This window comes from Sminthopsis crassicaudata, chromosome 3 (assembly GCF_048593235.1).
Source record: "Sminthopsis crassicaudata isolate SCR6 chromosome 3, ASM4859323v1, whole genome shotgun sequence".
Lineage (NCBI taxonomy): Eukaryota > Metazoa > Chordata > Mammalia > Dasyuromorphia > Dasyuridae > Sminthopsis > Sminthopsis crassicaudata.
In genome coordinates this window covers 401,833,566-401,855,518 of record NC_133619.1, presented here as the reverse complement: position 1 = coordinate 401,855,518, position 21,953 = coordinate 401,833,566, and the positions used below count along the sequence as shown (strand labels likewise).

General features: G+C 40.1%; 1 protein-coding gene across 13 annotated transcripts in view; it reads right to left on the bottom strand.

Annotated features, from left to right (window-relative positions):
* Positions 1–21,953, bottom strand: part of GRAMD1B (GRAM domain containing 1B) — a 314,117-nt gene that overhangs the window by 105,945 nt on the left and 186,219 nt on the right. Inside the window, exon 1 of one of the 13 annotated variants that reach the window (XM_074302719.1) lies at positions 20,674–20,824. The exons of the other annotated variants lie outside the window; for them this stretch is intronic. Within the exon in view, the coding sequence (XP_074158820.1) occupies positions 20,674–20,696 (23 nt within the window). The 5' untranslated portion in view covers positions 20,697–20,824. Of the gene's footprint in view, positions 1–20,673; positions 20,825–21,953 lie in introns of those variants that run through there. 13 annotated transcript variants of the gene reach the window in all.

Below are 21,953 nucleotides of genomic sequence, written 5' to 3'. Positions count from 1 at the left end.
AAACTATTCACTAAATATTCAGCACTAAATAAATGCTTTTTTGTTCATTCATTCTGCTTGACCCCAGAAAGAAAAGCAATGATGAGTTAGATTTAAAAAGAAAAATTGAAAACTGGAGCTGTTGAAAGATGAAATCATTTGCTCAGTGAATTCTGAGTTCATTATCACTGACTGAGACAACAAAAGAATTTTTTAAACAAAAGAATAACATTCTTATAATCTATGCTTAAGGCAGATAAATCTGGATTGGAGGAAAGACAAAGTGGAAGCTGGACAGCCATTTGTTAGGGATGCTGCGGTTGGAAATGATGTTTTTAATAAAGATAGGGATAGAAACTAGATCTGTGATTCCACTGATAGAAGGAACTCCCAGGTAAGGAAATGCCCTCTACCAAAGCAAGTCAGGATCTCTGCAACTGATAGTCATAGAAAGTTACCTGGAACATTGAGTTAATTTGTTCTTTGAGCACAAATTAAGGGACTACTCCATAGTCAGGATGGAGAGACCAGATGATTTGAGTCTCCCCTGCCTAGATACATTGAGATTGCTAAGGAAAGGCAATGAAAAACAAGAAATTTAAGGACAGTCCCCTTTTAGAATTTCTACCATAAAGAATCAAGAGGAAGAATCTACAAAGAAAACAAAGAAGGAACAATAAAAGAAACAGGTGCAGAACCAGAAGAAGATGGTGCCTCAGAAATTAAAGCAGGGGCAATTCAATATTGTCAATAATATGGAATGTTAGAGAACAAGGAGGATAGAAACTGGGGAGGCAGCAGGAAGAGGCCATTTTATCTAAGGAGTCATCATGGCACACTGAATTTTATCCAGAAGACCTGGGTTTATTGGGTTCCTCTTTCACACACAATCTGTCTGTGCTGGACTTAATCTCTGCTAAAACTCAGGAACCCACTGAGAACTGCTCAGTGAAAATAAACCCTTTTTTTGACAAAACCACGAAGAAGAAGAAGAAGAAGAAGAAGAAGAAGAAGAAGAAGAAGAAGAAGAAGAAGAAGAAGAAGAAGAAGAAGAAGAAGAAGAAGAAGAAGAAGAAGAAGAAGAAGAAGAAGAAGAAGAAGAAGAAGAAGAAGAAGAAGAAGAAGAAGAAGAAGAAGAAGAAGAAGAAGAAGAAGAAGAAGAAAGAAAGAAAGAAAGAAAGAAAGAAAGAAAGAAAGAAAGAAAGAAAGAAAGAAAGAAAGAAAGAAAGAAAGAAAGAAAGAAAGAAAGAAGAAAAGGAAAAGAAAAGAAAAGAGCAATGGATTCAGTCAGATAACTAGTGTTCAAATCTAACTGAATGCCGATCTATATGTAGTAAGTAATGCCTACCTGAGCCTCAATTGCCTCATCTGTAAACTGTGGTGGTTCGAGTTAAATTGTAAAGATTTGCCAACCAATAGATCATTTTTTTCAACTTTCTTAATTTCTTTGCCACCTGGATCACAAGTTTATTTTCCTCTATCTCTTCCTCTGCATTTCCTCATAAACTTTTTCTTTAAGACACAATTCAGATATCATCTTTTTTCATGAAGCTTTTCCTGATCCCCCCGCCAATTCCTGAATTTGACTTCTTTGCATATGTTTGTATTTGTTAACTTATAAAACTACCCTCACCAGCTATCTAGTCCAGTGATTGTGCTTAAAAACTATGTGTTAATTGATGATAATTATTCTTAATACCTGATCACAGAAGACCTCTATATCCTCAATTCTAATCTAGAACCTCAAAATTCCTCTCCAAAAATAACTTATCTTTGCAGCTCTCCCACACTCTCAATCACATGACTGCCACGATCATCCATTTTCTCTCACTCAAACGTATTTCATTCCATCCTCTCTATGCGTTCCTTTCCATCTAATTGCAAATGTGTTCAGTTCTTCCTAATCCTTAAAAGAAAAAAGCCGTCCCACCCCATCCCCATCCCTATACACTTCACGTTCCTTCATGGGTAATGATATGTAGCTTCAGTCTCTATCACACTATTGCAACTGCACTCCAAAAATATTCTCCTAAAATCATTAAATCCACTGGGCATTTTTTTTTTTCATTTTGTCTCTCAATCTTCCTTCAGGTTTCACTATTAGTCATATAAGTCTCTTTCTGGATACTGTCCTCCATTGCTTTCAAACACATCATACCTTCATGGCTCTCCCCTTACTTATGTTCCAGCTGCTTAGTTCTATCTTTTTTCAATGGCTCCTCAACCTAATACCTTAATCAGGATATTCTTCAAGGTTTTTCTCTAGTCTTTCTACTCACTCCCTTGACAATCTCATCAGCTACAGTTCTCTGTAGGTAATTGCTGAATCTTTATCTAGGTTTGACTTCTATTCTGAGCTCTAAGACCATATCTAAAATCGCTTTCAAGAACTCACACAAATAGGATAAGATTTCAATGAAATAATGCAAAGTATTAAAAGCAAAACCAGGAAACATATAAATTATAACACTAATAAGAAGCTGAACATTTATTAAATGCAATGGCCAATCCTGACTAGGAAGGCCAGATGAAACAATTCCCCTTCCCCATTGCATCAACAAAGGTGTCAGAATATGGGTGAATCATACTAATAGACAATTGCACCATGGATCATTTTGGCTTAACTGTTCATCTTTGTTAAGGCTTGGTTCTACAGTGGCAGGAATAAGAGAGTGGGAGGGATATGTATCTTGAAATGACAATGGTATCAATAAAGGCATTAATAAGACATTTTTATAATAAAATTACCTTGTATATATACTCTCTCTTTAGCATTGTGTGTGTGTGTGTGTTTTTTAATTTATGGAATAAAACAAGCATTTCCATAACATAGTATAAAAAAATTTCATATAAAACTGTAAATCTGCTATATCCAACTTGGTATTCCTTTCAAATATACAAAATTATTGTATAAAATTCCTTTTTTTTTTTTTTGGTCCTTCCAACCCCCCATCCTGGAGATGACTACCATGAGATGCAAATGGGGGTGTATATTTGTACAAAAATATGTGAAATTTTTAAATATGTATGTAAAATTATTCTATATATAATTCTATTTCTTTCTCTGGATGAAGATACTGTCTTTCTTCATATGTACTATGTAGCTAATTTGGGTATTAATAAAGTAAAAATAACTTATTTACTCAAAGTAATTCTTAATAAAATATTGTTACTGTATACAATATTCTCTTGGTAATGCTTATTTTCCATCTACATTATTTTATGCATGTCTTCCCATGGTTTTCTAAGATCACTGAATTCATTATTTCTTATAGCACAGTAGTATTTCATCACAATCAGTATTTTTTTATGCACATGGAAAAGCCTGAGGAGTCCTTGCATAACGACATAATGTGATGCAAAAAGCAATGTAATGCAGATAATGCCTGAACGCTGAGGGACACAGAAAAAGTATAATCAGAGTTGGCTGTAGTTATCAGGGAAGATCCATATTTTCATCTTTCCAGAAATCTCAGAATTACAGGCTGCTTTATTCAGCTTCATCTCTGAAGCACAAATAAAACTATGGGCTTCCTCCATCCCTCTCAGACCCTCCCTCCTACCTTCAAACATGGACTTCTGAGCCTCTTCAATCTCTTCTGAAAGTACAAAGTAGCCATGTAAAAAATATCATCTTTGTTGTTAGGTAGATAACCTTTTAAAGGAAGTTACTTTTTATATAGGTCATTTATTATATAAAACTTAACTTTTTCTATTGCATTACAGGGCATGGCATTTGAGGAAGTCTGATTTTATCCAGAACCCTTAATGAAATTGTCACTTTATAATTCATAATTGTTCTTAATAGTCTAATAATAAAATAAAATAAAATAATACTGCCTATAGGAGACTTCCATCTGTATGTGCCACTAGCACCTCAAAATTATGAACCAAACAGCTTATAATTATTTTCCAACCCAATAACCATCTCCCTTCCTCCTCACTGCCAAATTTTTGATGGTCATATTGCTCATTTACCTAGTCTGTCATGCTCAAAATAATTTTGAATTCATGTCATATGAAAACTGGCTGAAGGGAACTTGTGATATTTAAGGCTAGAACAGATTCAAGGAGGGACAAGACAGCTATCATCAAGAACTTGAAAAGATATCACTAAAAAGAATGATTAAGTTGTTCTGTGTAACCCTAGGGAACAATACTAGGAATAGTGGGTAGATGTTGCAAAAGGCAGATTAAGACTTGATGTAAGGGAAAAATGACCCCAAAGTGAAATTATTTGCCAAAGTAGGTGGGGAGTTTCCTGTCATTGGAGACTACAAATAAAGACTGAACAGTCAGTTGTTGCGTAAATTATAAAAGGAATCCACTTTCAGATTTGGTAGAACTAGACAGGCTCTAAGGTCCCTTCCAACCTTGAGATTCTGTGTGGGAAAACTATGATCTAATCCTTGATCAGTCCTGCTCCCTAACTAGTTGCCAAAGTCACAAAGCTTTTATTTTGCAATATCTTTGATATTCGTTCCTCCCTTTCTAATAGCATGGCAGTACAGGTCCCGAAGACTCTAACAATACTGCCTTAACAAATGGGTCTGGGTCTTTTCACTTTTGTTCTCTTTCCTCCTCTCCATCCATTCTTCCAGATGCTGAAGGACTAATCTTTCTTAAACACAGATCCTGTCACATTACAACTTAGATCAAGTTTTCAGTAGCTCTCCACTGCCCACCAAGAGAAGCCCAAACTATTTAGCCTGACATTCAAGATCCTCCACAATCTGATGTGCCTTATGTTCTTGATGTACATCTATATTCTCTTATTACTGTGAAATTTGAATATTATCCATCCATGATGCATTATCCTGTGCTTTCCCAATTCTGTGACACCTAGAGAGATGGAGACTTATAATCCAGACCAGCAAAGAAAAGAGGATATTCTCCAATGAATTGTTGGAGAGCTCCCAGACCCAGTCTTATAGATGGAAGCCTGGGATCTCCTGGATGTCCTAGCCTCCTAGAAAGAAAAAAATCAGAATGATAGCCTTCTGGAGTCAGAAGGGAGAGATGCTGAATAGCACAACCATTTGGAGAGAAAAGGATTTTATACATGGCCCCAGATATCCATGGATAGATGGGAAGCAAAAGAATAACTATGATATGGAAAGGCAAAAATCTGCCTTTGCTCAGACACTACCTCTCAAATGGAAAGTGGGTTGCTCCTCTAACAACCCCAAATATGTTTTCCTTCTGGAGAGAATCCAAACACCTAATACATTACTATAAAATTGGTGACCTATGTAGGTCCCTGGGGTGAAGGTGAGAATCCCTGAAATGAGGGACTACTTCTTTAACAACCCTAAATTATTTTCCTTCTGAGGGACATACAACTATGGAATTCAATAGATTATAAAGTATAAATTAGCAGAAAGAAGGGAATTTTATTAACTGCTTATGGGTAGTAAGAGTAAGGTATTTTATGTTATTTTGCATTTTTTAACAGAGTGAAATTAAGCACAGCCTTTTCATTCAATAAGTATCATTATCTTGCATATCTTGCCCCAGAAGCTAGGCTAGTCTACCCACATCTGAGTTTAGACATGGGCTACATTTGTGAGGTTCAGAACATGTCAGAGACATAATTTTGGCCTAGTTCCCCAAAACTGAACCCAGTACATGTAAACTCAGATGGTGTACTTTCTGGGGAGTGTCTACTGTTTTTTAACTAACATTTGTCTAAGTTTTCTCCACAGTTACATTTCCAAATCCTGGGACTATAAGACAATGCTGAGTTCCTCTAAGAATCTTTCTCATCTCCGGCATACTTGGGCCTTGTGAGTTCCAGAGAAAGAATAAGGAATTAATCTCTCTTTAAGTCATACCTTCTGAGAAAGAATGGTTAAACTGAGTTACTCTCTTACATGGTAGTTCTATACCCTTTACTCAGGATAATAATAGCTTATTCCTTCCTTCACATATTACCTCACTTGATCCTCACAGCAACCTACCTAGTGCTCTACAAAAGGCAATTATCATCCTCATTTTATAGTTGAGGAAACTAAGTATCAGAGGTTAAATGTAAACTCCTGGAGGGCAGGATTTGTTTTGGCTTCATCCAGAATCAGTGCCTGACACAAATATTTATTCACCAATAAATATTTGGGGAACTGAATTAAAGGGAGACCTGCTCAAGGTCACCTCAATAGTAAATCTGGAAGTTAAAATTTAAGTTCAAGTCCTCTGATTTTCATCCCAAGGCTCTTTGAAAAATATTATGTCTCTCTGCCAAATTCTCTACTCAAGAGCTCAAGCTGTTGTACAAATAACTTTCCTTATTTTGCAGACTGCGTTTATAATGAGTATTTTTAAGTAGCTCTAAAATGAAAAGGAGAAAAGGAAAAGTGAGGAATGGGGGAAAAAAGAGGCCAGAAAGAGGGAAGGCAAATGGAAGAGAGCAAGCAAGCACAATTTCGAATGACAGGAAAACACTTGTTTAGCAAGGGCTCAGAACTTACTACTGGCAACAAGCCCCTCCACCAAATGACCTTATCCTTCCTATCTAATGACCTTCATCTCTCATTAAGTCCTATGCACAGGACACTCTGCTCCAGCCTGGCCAACCTACTCATCCACCCGCAAAATGACTTTCTCATTCCTCTGCTTTGGCACAGAATTCTCTCTTTATTTAGACTGACCTCACTTAGCTTCTTCAATCCAGTCCCTCTCCTCCTTCAAAAAAGCTGATCCCGACTTCCTCTTCCTAAAGCACCATCCCAAACTTTGTCTGTTCCATTCTCTTTGGCTTCCCCAGAACTTCACCATGTAGTTCATACTGGTTATTATTCACAATTACAATAACATCCGACATTTACATGGTGTTTTAAGATTTACACGGTACTTTGCAGACATTATGAACCTTATAAATATTATTAACCCCATTTTACAGATTAGGCTTTAAATGACTTATCACATCACTATCAAGTGAAGAAACAGGATTTTAATCCAATCTGGCCTGATACCAAGTACAGCACTGTTTCTACTACACTGGCTCTCATATTTCCATAATACTTGTCCTTTGGAGATTCAGTGCAGCATAACAGAGCGAGCTCCACAACTGGAGTTCAAAGACATGGCTTAAATCCTGGCTCTTTGTAGTTAGGACCTGAACCACTTACAGTCATTCAACGTCCTTGATCTTCTGTAAAATGGGGATAGCCCCAGCCCTCGATGCAAGGGGGTAAGCATCTAAATATCTAATGTGAAGTATTTTGAAGTCATAAAGCACTACATGCAAGTTATTATTCCTCCAACCCCCCTTTTCTCAGCATCTTTTACTTTTCCTCAAGCTGGGAAATGTGGAAATGCCACAGAGAAAGAAATTCAGCTATCACCGACATCATTAGTAGTAGTAACAATAATAATAACAAGTGAAATTCTGGGGAATGCCAAAGAGAACAAAATAGACAAATACTCATCAACTAGTTTATAGATTCCCAGGAGCAAAAGCTCAGAAGGAGTCAACTACAATATTGTATTGTATTTCACATTCCTGACTAGCTGTATGATCCTGGAACAAGTCAATTAAACCATTTCTGTCTCAGTTTCCTCATCTATAAAATAAAGTTAATAATAGTACCTATTCCCCAAGGTTGTTATCAGGATCAAATGAAATGTTGTAGCACAGTGCCTGACACATAACAAGCACCATATAAATGAAGTAATTATTTGCACAAATTTAGTTTATTGCAGAGTCAGAACTAGAATTAGGGCCTAGGTTAACAAATTCTTTCCATCGTTCAAATAAAATAAAACAAATAATAAAAAAACTGAAGTCCCATTAGAATCTCAAACTCAACAAGTCTATAAAAAAACAGGTTTATTATCTTTCCCCCAAAACCACCTTCTTCTTCTGAGATAACTATTTCTATCTTTTTGCTTATTTTTGTATTCCTGGTGCTTGGCACACAGTAAATGCTTCACAAATTCTCTTCTGTGTTCAAAATCATGGTGTTATCTTTGCTTATTTCTTCTTATGTAACTGCCCACGTCAATCACCAAGTCCTGTCAATTTTTTCAGATCTATCCCTCTCCTCTCTATTGCCACTGCCCCAGTACATACCCTTGTGGAGGGGAAATCAATCAAGACAAAAAACATTTATTATGGCCCTTCTACATGCCAGATATTGTGCGAGAGTAAAGTGTTTTCTACTCTCAAGGAGCTAATATTACATAGAATCCTAAGAAACATAGTTTTAGGCTCAGAAGGGACTCTTAGAGACCTTCAAGCCCAACCTTCTCATTTAATAAATGAGGAAACCAAAGCCTAGGAAGGTTCTGACTCATTTGAGCTATGTATACCATAAAGTTTCAATATTGGAAAGGACCACAGATCATCTGATATTGAATTAAACTTTTTTATTGAATTAAACTTACATGACAACATTTTTTCACAGTAACAGCCATCTTTGTTGTTGAATTGACCTTGAATATGTTATGACCACCCCAATCTCTGACTAAACCTTTCTAGGCAGGAGAAACTCACTACTACAGAAGACAACTCATTTTACTGGGGAAGAGCTCTATTAGGAAGGGCTCTGAGAAAAAGCTCCTTAGAACCTATTGTTTCTAGTTCTGTTTTATGCTCCAGCCAAAGAAATCTTTCATATAATAATCCTTCAAATAACTGATGGCATTAATCATGCCTCCTCTTCCCCTGCTCAATCATGTCTTTGCTCCTCCAGTATAAACTTCCTCAGTCATTTCAAAGGATCCTCACGTAACCAGGTTTCAGGACATAATGGTCCTAAAATACAGTGCTAAGAGCTAGATTCAACCAGAGGTATGGTCTGACCAGAGCTTTTATTTGATGCAGCATTAGCTATGTCATAGATGCTTCTTAATTTCATACATGTAAGAGTAGGAAGGGAGAGCTCAGAGGTCAAGGTCATGTAGCTCAATCTCTCCCCCACAGAGTTTTTTTCACTGAGAGGTCAGAGGAGTAACTAGATCACACTTGAACTTGTAGCATCCTAGGACTCTTAGGTCTTTTCCATATAAACTTTTGTCTTCCCAGCTTGACACTATAGACACAACACTGGATATTCCTGGGTGATCTTAGCCAGGTTATTATTGGGCTTCCACTGGTTTGGGGCCTCTCCATCTGTACAATGAGGGGTTGAATCAGAGGGTCCTTCCATCTCTTGAATTTTGTTTTATTTTGGTTTTTTTGAGTCCAAGTATAGAATTTTCCCTTCATACCTACTAAATTCCTTCACTCACTTTTTTCCGTTATCCATGGTATCCACCATTCCCCCTTTGGAACAAAAAAACTATGCTCTAGCCACTACTCAGAGCCCGGTACTTAGGGCCATGAGCATACAATTCTGTAAATGGGAGGTATTGTCACTGGGTAGTTATATCACTATATATATAAAGGCTGTCTTAAAAGTGTTTAATAGCTGCGGCTGCGCAGTGGTTAGAGCACCAGCCCTGAAGTCAGGAGGACCTGAGTTCAAATCTGGCCTCAGACACAACACTTCCTAGCTGTGTGACCCTGGGCAAGTCACTTAACCCCAATTACCTCAGTTAAAAAAAAAGTGTTCAGAAGCTGCATCCCAGAGGTGGCCTCCTATCACCAAACAGGGATACAGATTTATTTTAATTGCTGATGTCATAAGAAAGCAGACATTGCATAGAGAAGTCCTGAATTAAGGAAATCTGAAAGGGTAAAGAATAGCAAATGTTCCAAAGTTAAGAAATACAAAAAATAAGACAGCCTGAATAAAACAAATAAGTGCATGGGAAATGGCAGATTACCACTGAATATCTAAAGATAACATTATTTGTTACCTAAAGTTAATCATCCAAACCTCAGAAAAGCAAAATAAAAACTTCCAAAGGGATGGTTGTTTGCACCATTGCAGGAAGTAAATTATAAAGGACGTGAGGATACAAAAACATTGCCCTGAATTTGGGCAAGGAAGAAAAAGTCAGGATCTGACTCTGGGATTCTAAGGAAGAGCTGACTATCAATCACCCTTCTGAGGAAACCAGATCTAGGAGTTCTGAAGTAGATGAATGACTATGGTGTGGGAGTGGGGAGGCACAGAGTAAGTATTTGGACCACTGACTTATTTTTCTGCTTTGCTACCTTAACAGGTAACATTCTTCCCTTCACCTGAAAAATAGAGCGGCATCCCAAGTTCCAGTGGAGCCAATGGTAGCTAGAGAACATGTTTACAAATACATACCTATAAACATATATGTATATCTGCATACTTATATAAACATGCATGTATATGCAGAAAATCCCACAGTGTATATATGCATATGTATATATTATTGTATATACAGACATATTAGCACAATACAGCTTAATAAGTATCTATTCTATTTTATATATAATATAATAATTACCATTTTATGTGTTTTACAAATATTATCTCATTTTATCTTCAAAACAATTTTGGTAAGTGCTATTATTATCTCCATTTAGCAAATGAGAAAAATGAAGCAAAAGATAAGTGCTTTGTCCACTGTCACATACCTAATAAGTATCTAAGATTTTAACTCAGCTCTTCCTGACCCTTAGTCTACTACTCTTATGGACGGTAACACAAATATGGAAAATGAGGGGAATTCATCTAAGGCAGGGCCAAAGAGCCCTGTCAGGTGACCCATGTTTTCCCCCATCATACCTTGCTGTTTAGAGAAGAGGTCAGAGGATAGTAAGACTTATAAGGAAAAGCTAATTAAAGAAACATATTAACCTAGAAAAGACAAGGAGCCCTTGTAATAGTCATCAAGAACAAAAAAGATTATTCTAGAGGTAAGTGACCAAAATTCTAGGCTCCATCAAAAGCAGAAGTAGCAGCAGTGGCCTATATATAAAAATACTATACATACATATACACACACACACACACACACACACACACACACACACATTATATACTTACTATATACTAGAGAGAGAGAGAGACAAGTATTTTACTGAATAAGTACAACAAGTGGCAAGTGCTGGGAAAAGCACAAAATCCAAAAACCCCTGCCTTCGAGTTTACAAACTATTGGGAGCACCTGCTTAAGGTCAAACTGAGACCTGTTAAAGATTGCTTAAAAAGGCCACAGTCTCCCACTGCATCTCCAGTCATCCTGATCTATATCTTGCCACCAGACTCTGGAGGAAGGAGTGTGGTTGGTGACTTTGCACAGCCTTCCTCCTTAAATCCAATTCATTTGCAGGTCATGGCATCCCCTCCCTAAGATCATGGTCGTCTTTGAAAGGAAGGATAAAATAAACAACTACAACAACAAAACAGCCAGCCAGCATGCTGAAGGGGCCTCCAAGTTATGCAATTCCTCAACCCTCAGGACAAAGACTTGTATGACTCCTCTGCTGAGTGGGAACCTTTTCTCATGTGAGACTTCAGAAGAGCAAAATCCAAGCAACAGTTCCATAAAGATTTGCATTCTTCACAATTCTGGCCTTTCCAGTCTGGGCCATTTGCATAGATCTCAAAAATAAACTATGACCTTATTCTGAAGCAGTAGCCTTAGCTAGCAATGTGAGCCTAGATCAGTGTGTCCATAATAGGGGGAAATGATTAGACTGTATTCTCTGCTAGTAAAAAGAACACACGGTATTGCTGAATGTTTTTATTACCCCAAGGGAAAAAAATTCTCTTTACCGTCTTTCAGAGAGCTCCTAAAATCCTACCTCCTTTTCTGAGTGATCAAATGAAAGTACGACAGCATCTAGAAAACAAGCTCTGACCCGACATGTGCTCCTTCTGCTATCTTCCCAAACATACTCCAATTATGCTCTGACCCTGCCTCTCCATCCCCAAAGTACTTATCCTTTACCTGTGTATAATGCATAAGGCAATTTGGAAATGAATGCTGCGTAATGTTTCTTTACTGACACTGTATTCTATATTTCAATATGTCCTTCTCAGATCACAATCCCCTTCTGAAAGGATCCTCAACTTTTTGGTCTCTTGACTTGTAATGGGGGAGACTGGCCCACCAAGGCCCTGACTTAGAGTGAGCCCAACATCCTCTGCCTACCAGCAATCCTCAGAGAAGCGAGGCTAGCCCAAGCTGGAGGCCATAATCCTGAAGAATGCAAATCTGCATGGAATTGCTGCTTGGATTTGGCCCCTCTGAAGGCTAAAATGGGAAAACAGGCTTTAGCTAAGTGCCTTTGGAAATGTAAACTCTGTAAGCAAAGGTTTTTTCTCTGGTACTAGCCTCCCTTGTCCTGGAGGCCTGAACGTGGAGCCCCTTCTGAATCTATGTCATGGGCAGTTGTGGCTGGCTGTTTTGTTAAACACTGCTAACCAAGGTTGCCACTGTTTTTTCCTAAAAAGGCTTATAACTGACAACTAAAGTGAAAACTGAAAAAATCTCTCTTTCTCTGCATGGTTTTGAGTGAGAAAGGAGTATTATGAGTTAGCTTTGGTGTGGAGACAGAGGTAAGCGGCCAGCTACTGCCAGCTCCCTCATCTCCTCACCTGGCCTCCAGGTGGCCATGAAGGCCTGGCATCCCTCAGACTCTTCTCCCTTTCTGTTTATTCTTCCCTGATCTTAGAGATGTAGCAAGCCAAGTTATGACCTAATGAGCTTCAAACGGTTCAAAGATCCACCACTGCACTCAGTAATGCAGTCTGCAAGTAGTAGCAATCCAGCTCGGTGAAAACCAGTCTGAAAGAGCCAAATGCTTGGCCAGCCCAGCACTAAACTGACCCCACAACTTTGTTTTGTAAGCAAGGGAGTAACTAGTCCATAGGCCATGCAGCTTGATGGGGGAATGTTTTACAACAAGCACTTTAAATCTGGGCGCACTAGGCCCAGGGATAGAATAGTAGAGGAGAGTATAATCATAATTTGGGAGGTTACACTTTCCCAGTAAATATACCTGTGTAAAAGGTAACTGGTAGTAATTGATTAAATGATATAAAGGAGATATTAACTGACAATAAATCTAGAGGAAAATACACTGAATTAAGACTTGTGAGAAAAAATACTAGAAAATCACCTGATTTCTCAGGATTATTCCTCAAACCCAGAGGGGAGCAGGTAAGCAGGTAATACTTTGGGGACTCAAGCTGTTAATCTGAGTGTAGATCAGAAGAGGCAGCCCCAGAATATTTGCTACATACTACTTATACAAATTTTTCTGGTCTCCTTCCTGACCAGTAATTATATGATCTCCCAAAATATACATGAACACACATAGAGAATGTATATATATATATATATATATATATATATATATATATATATATATCTTTGTTTTAGGGTGAAATTGTTTATTAATATATTTATTAAGGCTACATGTTTAGATATTCATTTTTTATTTTTTTTTAATGTATATTTAGCTTCATATTGCTTCCTTTTTGTCTTTGTATCTCCAAAGCTTTTTATCTAGTTGGAGAATATACTCTTTGGTTGATCTGTTTTGCCTGATTTTACTTATTTCTTACTTATTTGGGAAACATCAATAGAAAATTACCTTTATATTAGCAAAAGGAGAAAGTATAACAATTTTTAAAAGAAAAATTGTTTTTGGAAAAAGTCAGTTTTATTCAACTGGTTCTTTGAAAAGGTGGCAGAGCTTCTTAGAGTAGTTTGTAGTATCACCAACCAGTGAATCATGGACCATATCAGTATGAGACTTTAATTACTCCATATCTTGATGCATCAGAAATGATTCTTAGATCTCTCAATACATCTCTAACCTCTCTCTTGCTTTCCCAGCCTTGTATCTCTCCCTGTACTAGACATTTTGACCTGGAAGTCCCATAGAACTTATCGTCCTTCCCCAAAACTCTGTCCTCTTCCTAGCTTCCATATTACTGTCAAGGATTATCACCAGCCTCTCAGTCTCTCAGATTCATATCCCAGGTGGTCAGTTCAGATGTGCACTCCTCAATTTCTCTCATCCCCTCCATCACGTCTGATAATTGCTAAGTCCAACCATTCCCCATCAGAAAAATCTCTTATATACCGTCCCTTCTCTCCTCTGACAAAGTTACCCTCCTGCAGCAGACTCTCATTTCCTTACAACTGTAAATAACTGCAATACACTTCTGCTTGATCTTTCTTCCTCATGTCTTTTCCTCCTCCAGTCCATCCTCCATTCAGCTATAAAAACACGGCTCTAATCATGATATACATCCCAGTGGCTCCCTATCACCTCGAAGATTAAATATAATTATATCATATTTATTTTTATTTTGTATAATATAAAATGTTATATGTTAAATATAAAATCCTCTTTCTAATTTTTAAAGCCCTTTATAACCTGGACCATTCCTAATTTTCCAGTTTTTTCTTCCTTTCCATATATTCTATGGTATAGTGACACCAGCCTTTCTGCTGTTCATTTTCATTGGCCATCCTACATATTTGGAATGTTCCTCTCCCCCCCCCCCCCCATAACCTCTATATTCTGGCTTTTCTGACTTTCTTCAAGTACCAGTTAAAAATTCACCCTCTGCAAGAAGCCATTTCCTGACACCCTTAATGTTTGTGCCATCCTTATGAGAGTATCTCCAATTAATCTTGCATATATGTTATCTGTATATAGTAGTTTACATAGTTTCCCCTTATTAGAGTTGAAGGCTGAGATTAGTTTTGCCTTTCTTTGTATCCTTATCTTTTAGCATGTTGAAGATTTGACTTGATCCTAGATTATTGTTTTGTTTTGTTTTGTTTTTTCCCTGAGGCTTGGGTTAAATGACTTGCCCAGGGTCACACAGCTAGTATGTGTTAAGTGTCTGAGATCAGATTTGAACTCGGGTTCTCCTGAATTCAGGGCTGGTGCTCTATCCACTGCACCACCTAGCTGCCCCCGATCCTAGATTATTGTTAAAAAAAAAAAACAAAAAAAAACTCTTAAAAAATCTTTCTGATTCTAGAGATCAGAGAGCTAGAGCTGAAAGGATCTCATCTCATCTAGTCCAACCCCCGGATTTTACAGTTTGCAGGGAGATTAATTAGTTCACGTACACAAATTTACACAGGTCATAAGGGGCAGATCTGGGATCCAAATGAAAGGTCCTCTAAACTGAAGTTAATTTTGAGGACACTACATGTACCCATAGCACCCATCTCATAGGGTTCCTGAGAGGGTCAAATATTATAATGTATGTAAAGTATTTTGTGAGCCTTAAACTAGGGCAGCTAGTGGTGGTAGTGGATAGAGAACACCTGAGTTCAAATCTAAACTCGGACAATTACTAACTGGGTAATTCTGGGCAAGTGATTTTAACCCATTTGTCTCAGTTTCCTCATCTGTAAAATGAGCTGGAGAAGAAAATGGCAAACTACCGTAGTATCTTTGCCAAGAAAACCCCAAATAGAATCACAAAGAATCAGCAGAGACTAAAAGGACTGAACATAAACAAAACCTTAAACTATTATTATTACTATTGTAATTTTCTTTCCTTTTCCAAAACTTTCCTGCAGATGATTTCACACAATTAGACTATATATACACTGTTTTGTATTGTGTGTGTGTGTTTTTTTTTTCATGTCAGCTCTTCAGCCAGATAATAAACCCCTTAGGGACAAGGCCTGTATCTCTATTTCTTTGTATTCCCCATGATGTCTACCTAGCTCAGTGCCTGGCAGAGTTAGATATCGAAGTTAGTAAACACTGAACTATGGGGTCAGCATTTAAATTCACCCAAATCTCAGGTCTTCACTTAGTTCAAAATATGACATAAGACAATGATTTAGAAGGACAATAGTAACAATGCAGCTCTTTGTAACCCTATTGGATTTTAATCTGGTTTCTAAACAAGTACATAAATCTTAGGCAAAGTTGGGCTGTATGTGGAGAATCCAAACAAAAATTATTTCTCTTGAAAGCCAGAAGGATGAAGAGAAAATTAGGACCTCTTTATGTAGGGAGATGCAGAAATGGGGAGTCACAGCCCTTAACTCACATGTACCACTGGCATTGAAAATTTCCATAACTTTATGATCAATCTATTAGGAGTTCAGAAATTATGATTTTTTCCTTTTTGTACCACTAAAAAAAGGCATTCTTATTTAGTGTGAAGAACCTGGAATACAACTCTATAAATCTGGATAGTCTTTTGAAATACCAGGAACTAGGTAAATGAACTTGGGCAAGTTCAATCAGTTCAGGTCTTCAGTTTCCTCTCTGCAGATGGGAGTTAGAACAGATGGATCTTTCAGATCTGTCTCAATTCTATTAACCTATGGATTCTATAGTATCACCAGGGAATAAAACTATAGATTTTTTTCCTCTCAAACTATTAAAAAGAGAGTTCCAACAATGATTTAACACAATCATTTCCAAAATATATCTCCTTCACAGGGAAGAACCTTAAGGGGAAGGTTCTTTTCAGAAACTTCACAAGTTACAAGATATGAAGCCATTTCTCTGAGCCCAACCTTTACCGATGAGAGTTTGTATTTATGGCTGAAGATTAAATGCCCCATTATTTAAGTGGCCAAACAAAAATCCCAATGTGTTATCCCAGTACATTTCTGGGAGAAGTTTGTAAATAAGCATAATTTTATTTTTTCAAAGAAAGGTTTCCTCTCAGTATCCCCAACAGATTAGAAAGATATGCCAATAATACTATCACCACCATCACCACATCACCATCATCATCATCAGTGATTGCTCCACCAACAACATGGCCTTCTCTTGAGCCACTGATAAGGAAACTAGGAGACTGATTAATCTGCCCAGTGTTCCTGCAGAGACTATTTTTAAAATGGACAGACTAGGGTTAGGGCAGATGGAATTAAAATTCAGGGGGTTAAATGCAATCTCATGCAAAAATTACTAGGGCATACAAAACCTTATTCTCTCTGCATTATCTATCTAACAGAGAAACCCAGTACTGGAGAAAGAGTATTTAGGCCCCCCACCTCCAAATAAGAATTTACCACCAAAAATCATTTTCTACAAGCAGGAATAATCTCAAATGCCTTCAGGAAGAGAAATCATCAAACTTCCATTTGTTGTCCTTAGGCTCAAGAAGTCCTTCCTTATGTCTAACTAAAATCACTCCTGCAATCATTTAAATACATTCCTTTTTTGTGGTAATACTGGAAAACAGTTGAAATAGGAAAACAGCTTGCCATCAGCCTTCATTCCTTCACATTTTGCAAGAAAAATAGACTTAGAAATTGACATTTTGTGCCCAATAAAATATAGCTACTTATCAATTTTTACAAAATATAAAGGGAAATTAAAAATGAATTCCATCAATGTTATGACATGAAGATGCTGAAACTCCCTTTACACACTTTATTCCTCCTCATACTATCCAGCTAAGTTTTAGTAATAACATGTCTTCTGAAATACAACCTCCCCAAACACATATGTGTGCAAACAAATCCAAATCCAACCTTCCTCCCCACATTTATTCACTAAATATCCCAAGATAGAAGAGGCTTTCCGGACCATCCCTTCAGAATGCCTGCCCTCCAGAAATTCCTGAATAGCCCTATCTCCTGCTATCTTGGTTTTCAGGATAGACAATAACTACACAGATCTGAGACCAAGATCTGGACTCTAGAGCAGGCGTTCTTCACCTTTTGGAGTTTACAGATCTCTCTGGCAGCTTGGTGAAACTTATCCCCCCCCCCCAAAAAAAAAAAAAAAAAAAAAGAAACTTATTTCCCCTCTCTTAGAAGTAAATACAGAAAACAAAAAACACAGGATTTTCAAAGGAAACTCATTATATTGAAATAAAGATGTAATTTTTTTTCTGTCCAAATTCAACTGCTCTCCTGAAACCTAATTCCTCTTGGTGTGCACAGATCCCAGGTTAAGTACTCATCTTTTCTAGAAAAAGACTAAGAGGCAGGACAATAAGCAAGATTCTAATAAGCTCAATATGGTCTTTGGAGGTGCGGTCCCATGAAATAGAGTTTTCTCACTATCTGAGCTCCTTTGAAGAAAAGATCATATGAGTAAGGAAGAAGGGAGGAAAAAGCCAAAACTAACTAGTAAGTATTAAAGAGGCCCGAGATATTGTTTTAAAGCATCACTCAAAGCCAAAATAACCTTCAAACATACTTGACCCCTTCCCCTCTAAACCCCTCTCTCTCCCTTCATAGATGACCATGCTTTAAGTAGACTGGAACGTCTTTTTTTTAAATCTCTAACATACCTGCTCTAGCCAAAGAAGGAAAGTCATTTTTAATCTCATAATCCAATCATGTTGTCTAATATAGCTTAATATTATTATCATCATTCCAAGGAACTTATTAAGTCCTCCACTGAATGTGGTTCTGTGCACTGTAGCAAACAGGGCTTCTGCCTAACCAACTCCTACCTACTCCACAAGGCTCCCTCCATTGCCAGCCCCCCCCCCCCCAGGATGCTCAGTCACAGGGAGGGACCCCGGCTGGAGATGAAGGTCATCCTCAGGATCTGATTAACACCTGAACTCAGGAAGCCATCAATTTCAGTTCTGGGATCCCACTTCACTTAATTAATTCCATCCTCTCTAGTAGCCAGAGAGTTCCATTCATCAGCACAATTCAGCTAATGAGTGTATCTACAGTGTGTTGGAAATGGGGGGTGAAGGGAGAAAAACAGGAAGGGAGAGATGCATAAAAGGCAGAGTAGGGCGAGTTCTTAAAGAGTCAACTGACATCAGGGATGAAAATGGAAGAATGAGGTCAACCTCAAGGGGCCTTCATCACACAAGAGAGCTGCAAGAAACTTAGACACCATCTAGTCCAACTCCACTATTTTACAGAAGAGGAAAATGTGACCTCCCCCCCCCCCCCCCCCAGGAAATGGCTTATTCAAGGTCTCTGCCGGGGTGTGTGTCACATATAATGAGGCACGGGCCGCTCCTGTGTCCCTACAGTTATCCATCCATGGGGAGAAAAGTCCTTACGCAGTCAGAGAGGCACAGTTCATAAAGCTCTCCAAAGCTCTGCTCAGCCAGAAAGAGAAAGCGTACCCCAGCTAGAGAGCCTGGCTTAATTAACCCTGCTTCCTCCCATCAGAATGCAGCAAGAGGGCTGCAGGGCAGACGAGATGCAGTCCCTGAGGGACCACCTTCAGCTTCTAAAATAACCCAACCCTCCCAGTCCCAGTCATCCAGGGTGACTTCCCTTAAGTTGTTCCATGCCCCTCTTCTCCCCAGGCACCTGAGTTTTCCTGGGAGGCCTCTCTCTATCCAAATGCTGGGCCCAGGCCGGGCTACCTGAGAATGAAGGTCTGACAGAAAAAGGAAAAATGACGTATAGGGTGCTGATGCCGGGAAATGATGGGATGGATTCCCAGTCCTGTGAAGACTGGACTTAGCAAGGACAGCAACAATCAATGGAGGCTTCCCAGTCAGGAGCAAAAGGAGGAGGCCTCCTGGCAGGAGCAGTGGGGGCAAGATGCCTCCCAAGGGTTAACAGCTTCCAAACTAAGCCTCCCTCATTCTCGTGAAAGCCGGCTCTTTTCCTAAACTAACTGAAATGTCCTCCTGCTACATGGAGATACAGAAGGGAAAGGCCCTGAAGGCTCAGTCCGCTGTACTAGGAGACTGGAGGTTCAAAGTTGGCTCTGAGTAAGTGAAATGGTTCAGGAGCTATCTCCAGTTCTGAAAATTAACACAAACCAGGTAAGTGACTTAGGAGTGCCCTGTGGACATACTGCAGGCAACAAGAAGGGCAGAACACAGAACATATCCCGGCAGGGAGTGTCTCCGTGATTACTTACTCCCCCCATACAGAGGACATGTTCTGGCCCTCTAGTTCAAGGGGCCCGGCCTCCTGAGAAGGCCCCCAAGCAACTACACTGGCTGCCCTGCAGGGAGAGCCAGAGCCCTCTCCTCAACTGACAAAGTTTTCCAAGGAAAAACTGTTCTCTTTCTCTCCCAGATAAAAAGCCAACTCACTCCCGGATCAGGCCTCTGGGGGTTGGGAAGTGCAGAGGCTGGAAGGAGAAGGTAGATTAAGGCAGGGTTTCCCTTTTAAAAACAGAAAGCAAATGATCCAGGCTTCTGCTGACTTCTTGGTAAGGAAGTCAGTCCCAGAGCAGAGCTACAGACCCCCAATCTGGAAAACCTCCCACCAAGCAGACCTGCTGTGCTGGTGGGTAGGGGGTTGGGGTGTGGTAGGCCCAAGAACCAGGCAGACAGAGACTCCCCATCACTACATGAAGCCTCCCATCCCAAAAGAAGAAGCCTTCCTGACCCCTTCTGTCACTCCTCCACCTAAAGAGAAGTCCTTGGAGAGGAAGGGTGGGGGCCGGGCAGTGAAAAAGCACACACAGCAGGTTTATTCTAAGTAGGAAAGGCAGAGATTCCCCCAGGAACTAGCCCCAGGCAAGTAAAACCTCAGGAGGCCCAACAGGGTCAAGAATAGTGAGTCCCAACTGTATTACCGTCCTGATGCAAAGGACTTGGGTCCCAGGGAAAGTCATTACACTTTTTCTACAACCCCCCCCAAAAAGAAAAAGAAGGGCAGGGCTACAGTCTAACAGCCCCCACCCCACCCTGGCACCCTGATGGGAAGATGCTGCTAACAAGCACTGCAGTGTTGCAGGGGCTGGGAGGGGGGAGGGGAACCAACTTTGTAGAGTCTCTAGCCCCACCTCCCCTTCGCCCCCCTTCTCTCTCTTAGGTGGGATGGGGCCTGTCTGAACTATGCCTCCAGAGGATGCAGGGATGTTGGGGAGAATGGATCTGGGGAGAGGAAGGAAAAGAGGAGGGGGCCCGTATTCCCCTCTCAGCTTACCAAGATAGCTTGAATCCTTTCATTAGTACAGTCACGATAATCCACTGACCATGTCCTTATCGTCCCCCTTCCAGCTCCGGAGGTCCCAGGACATATTGGAAAAGATGACGGAATCCCAAAAGAACAGAATCTCATGTAATTTGACTTGTACAAAAAGGGAAAGAGACAGAGAAGCTCCTACTCCCCCCTTCCTCGTCCTTCACCAGCTGGAATCTAGGCTCAGAACCATAGGAGAGTTTCTGCAAACCCAGCCCTACACTGGAGCGCCCTGCTTTCGCCGCCGCCGTAGCCGCCGCCGCCGCCGCTGCCGCTGCCGCCAGCTTCTGCTGAAGATGGGCAGCGCTGGCAGGGCTGCAAAACAAGCTCCGGGAGTTGCTGTCAATGGTGGAGTCCGCCGGCCGGCCACCTACCCAGCCCGCTGCTGCTCAGTAGCAGCCTCCGGCCCGGGCAGAGGGGAGTCGGAAAAGAGCAGAAAGCCCAGCTGAGCAAGCACCTCTCTTCCCCCAGGCAGCAGCTCCCCCTGCTCCATATAATCTCCTAATCAATGCAGTACCCAAGCAAAGCAATGCCAGCTACTTCCGCCCATTTAAAGACACAGAACATGTTTTGTCCCTGGATGGGACAGAGTGCAGGGGAAGGGGTGAGGGAAGCAGGGGAGGAGGAACAGAGAGGGCAGAGAGGCTCGAAGCTCAGCTTCTTTTAATCTGGATCCCCCGAAGGGTTAACAACTGGCTGCTGGTGGCTGAGATCCAGGACTGTTGGCACAGCTCCTGAAATCAGATGGGGATGAGGAGGGAGGCTGAGTCTGACCTGAAAGGCCTCTTGTGGAGACAGAAGTACCTAGGCAAGGCAGTCTGCAGGAGACCCCTTACTTAAAAAGGGCCTCCCCTCCCCGGCCCGGGTGGGGCAAACTCCCACCAGTGAGATGCCAAGCAGGTCCCGAGATGTCTTCCTGGCCAGGAGCCGGCTCTGGGGAGCAGTGCAGAAACAATGTGTCAGCTGCACCATCCAAGAGCCTTAGGGACCAGGAGAGTGTAGCTGGCTAAGGCAAAGAAAGCCCTTTGGGGAGGCTGGGGAGGAAACCCAACGATAACAAGGAGAAACAAGTACCCCCCCCCCAAGCAATGGGAAACTTAAAAGCACAATTCTTCAGAAAGAGGGGATGGGGAAGAAGATCTCCTGGTAGCAAACAGCTTCCAGGAAAAGCCAAACCATTTGAAGATTACTAATTTCTGTCCTACTGCATCTCTCCAAAAGGGAGTGTGGTCAGAGGTAAGAAG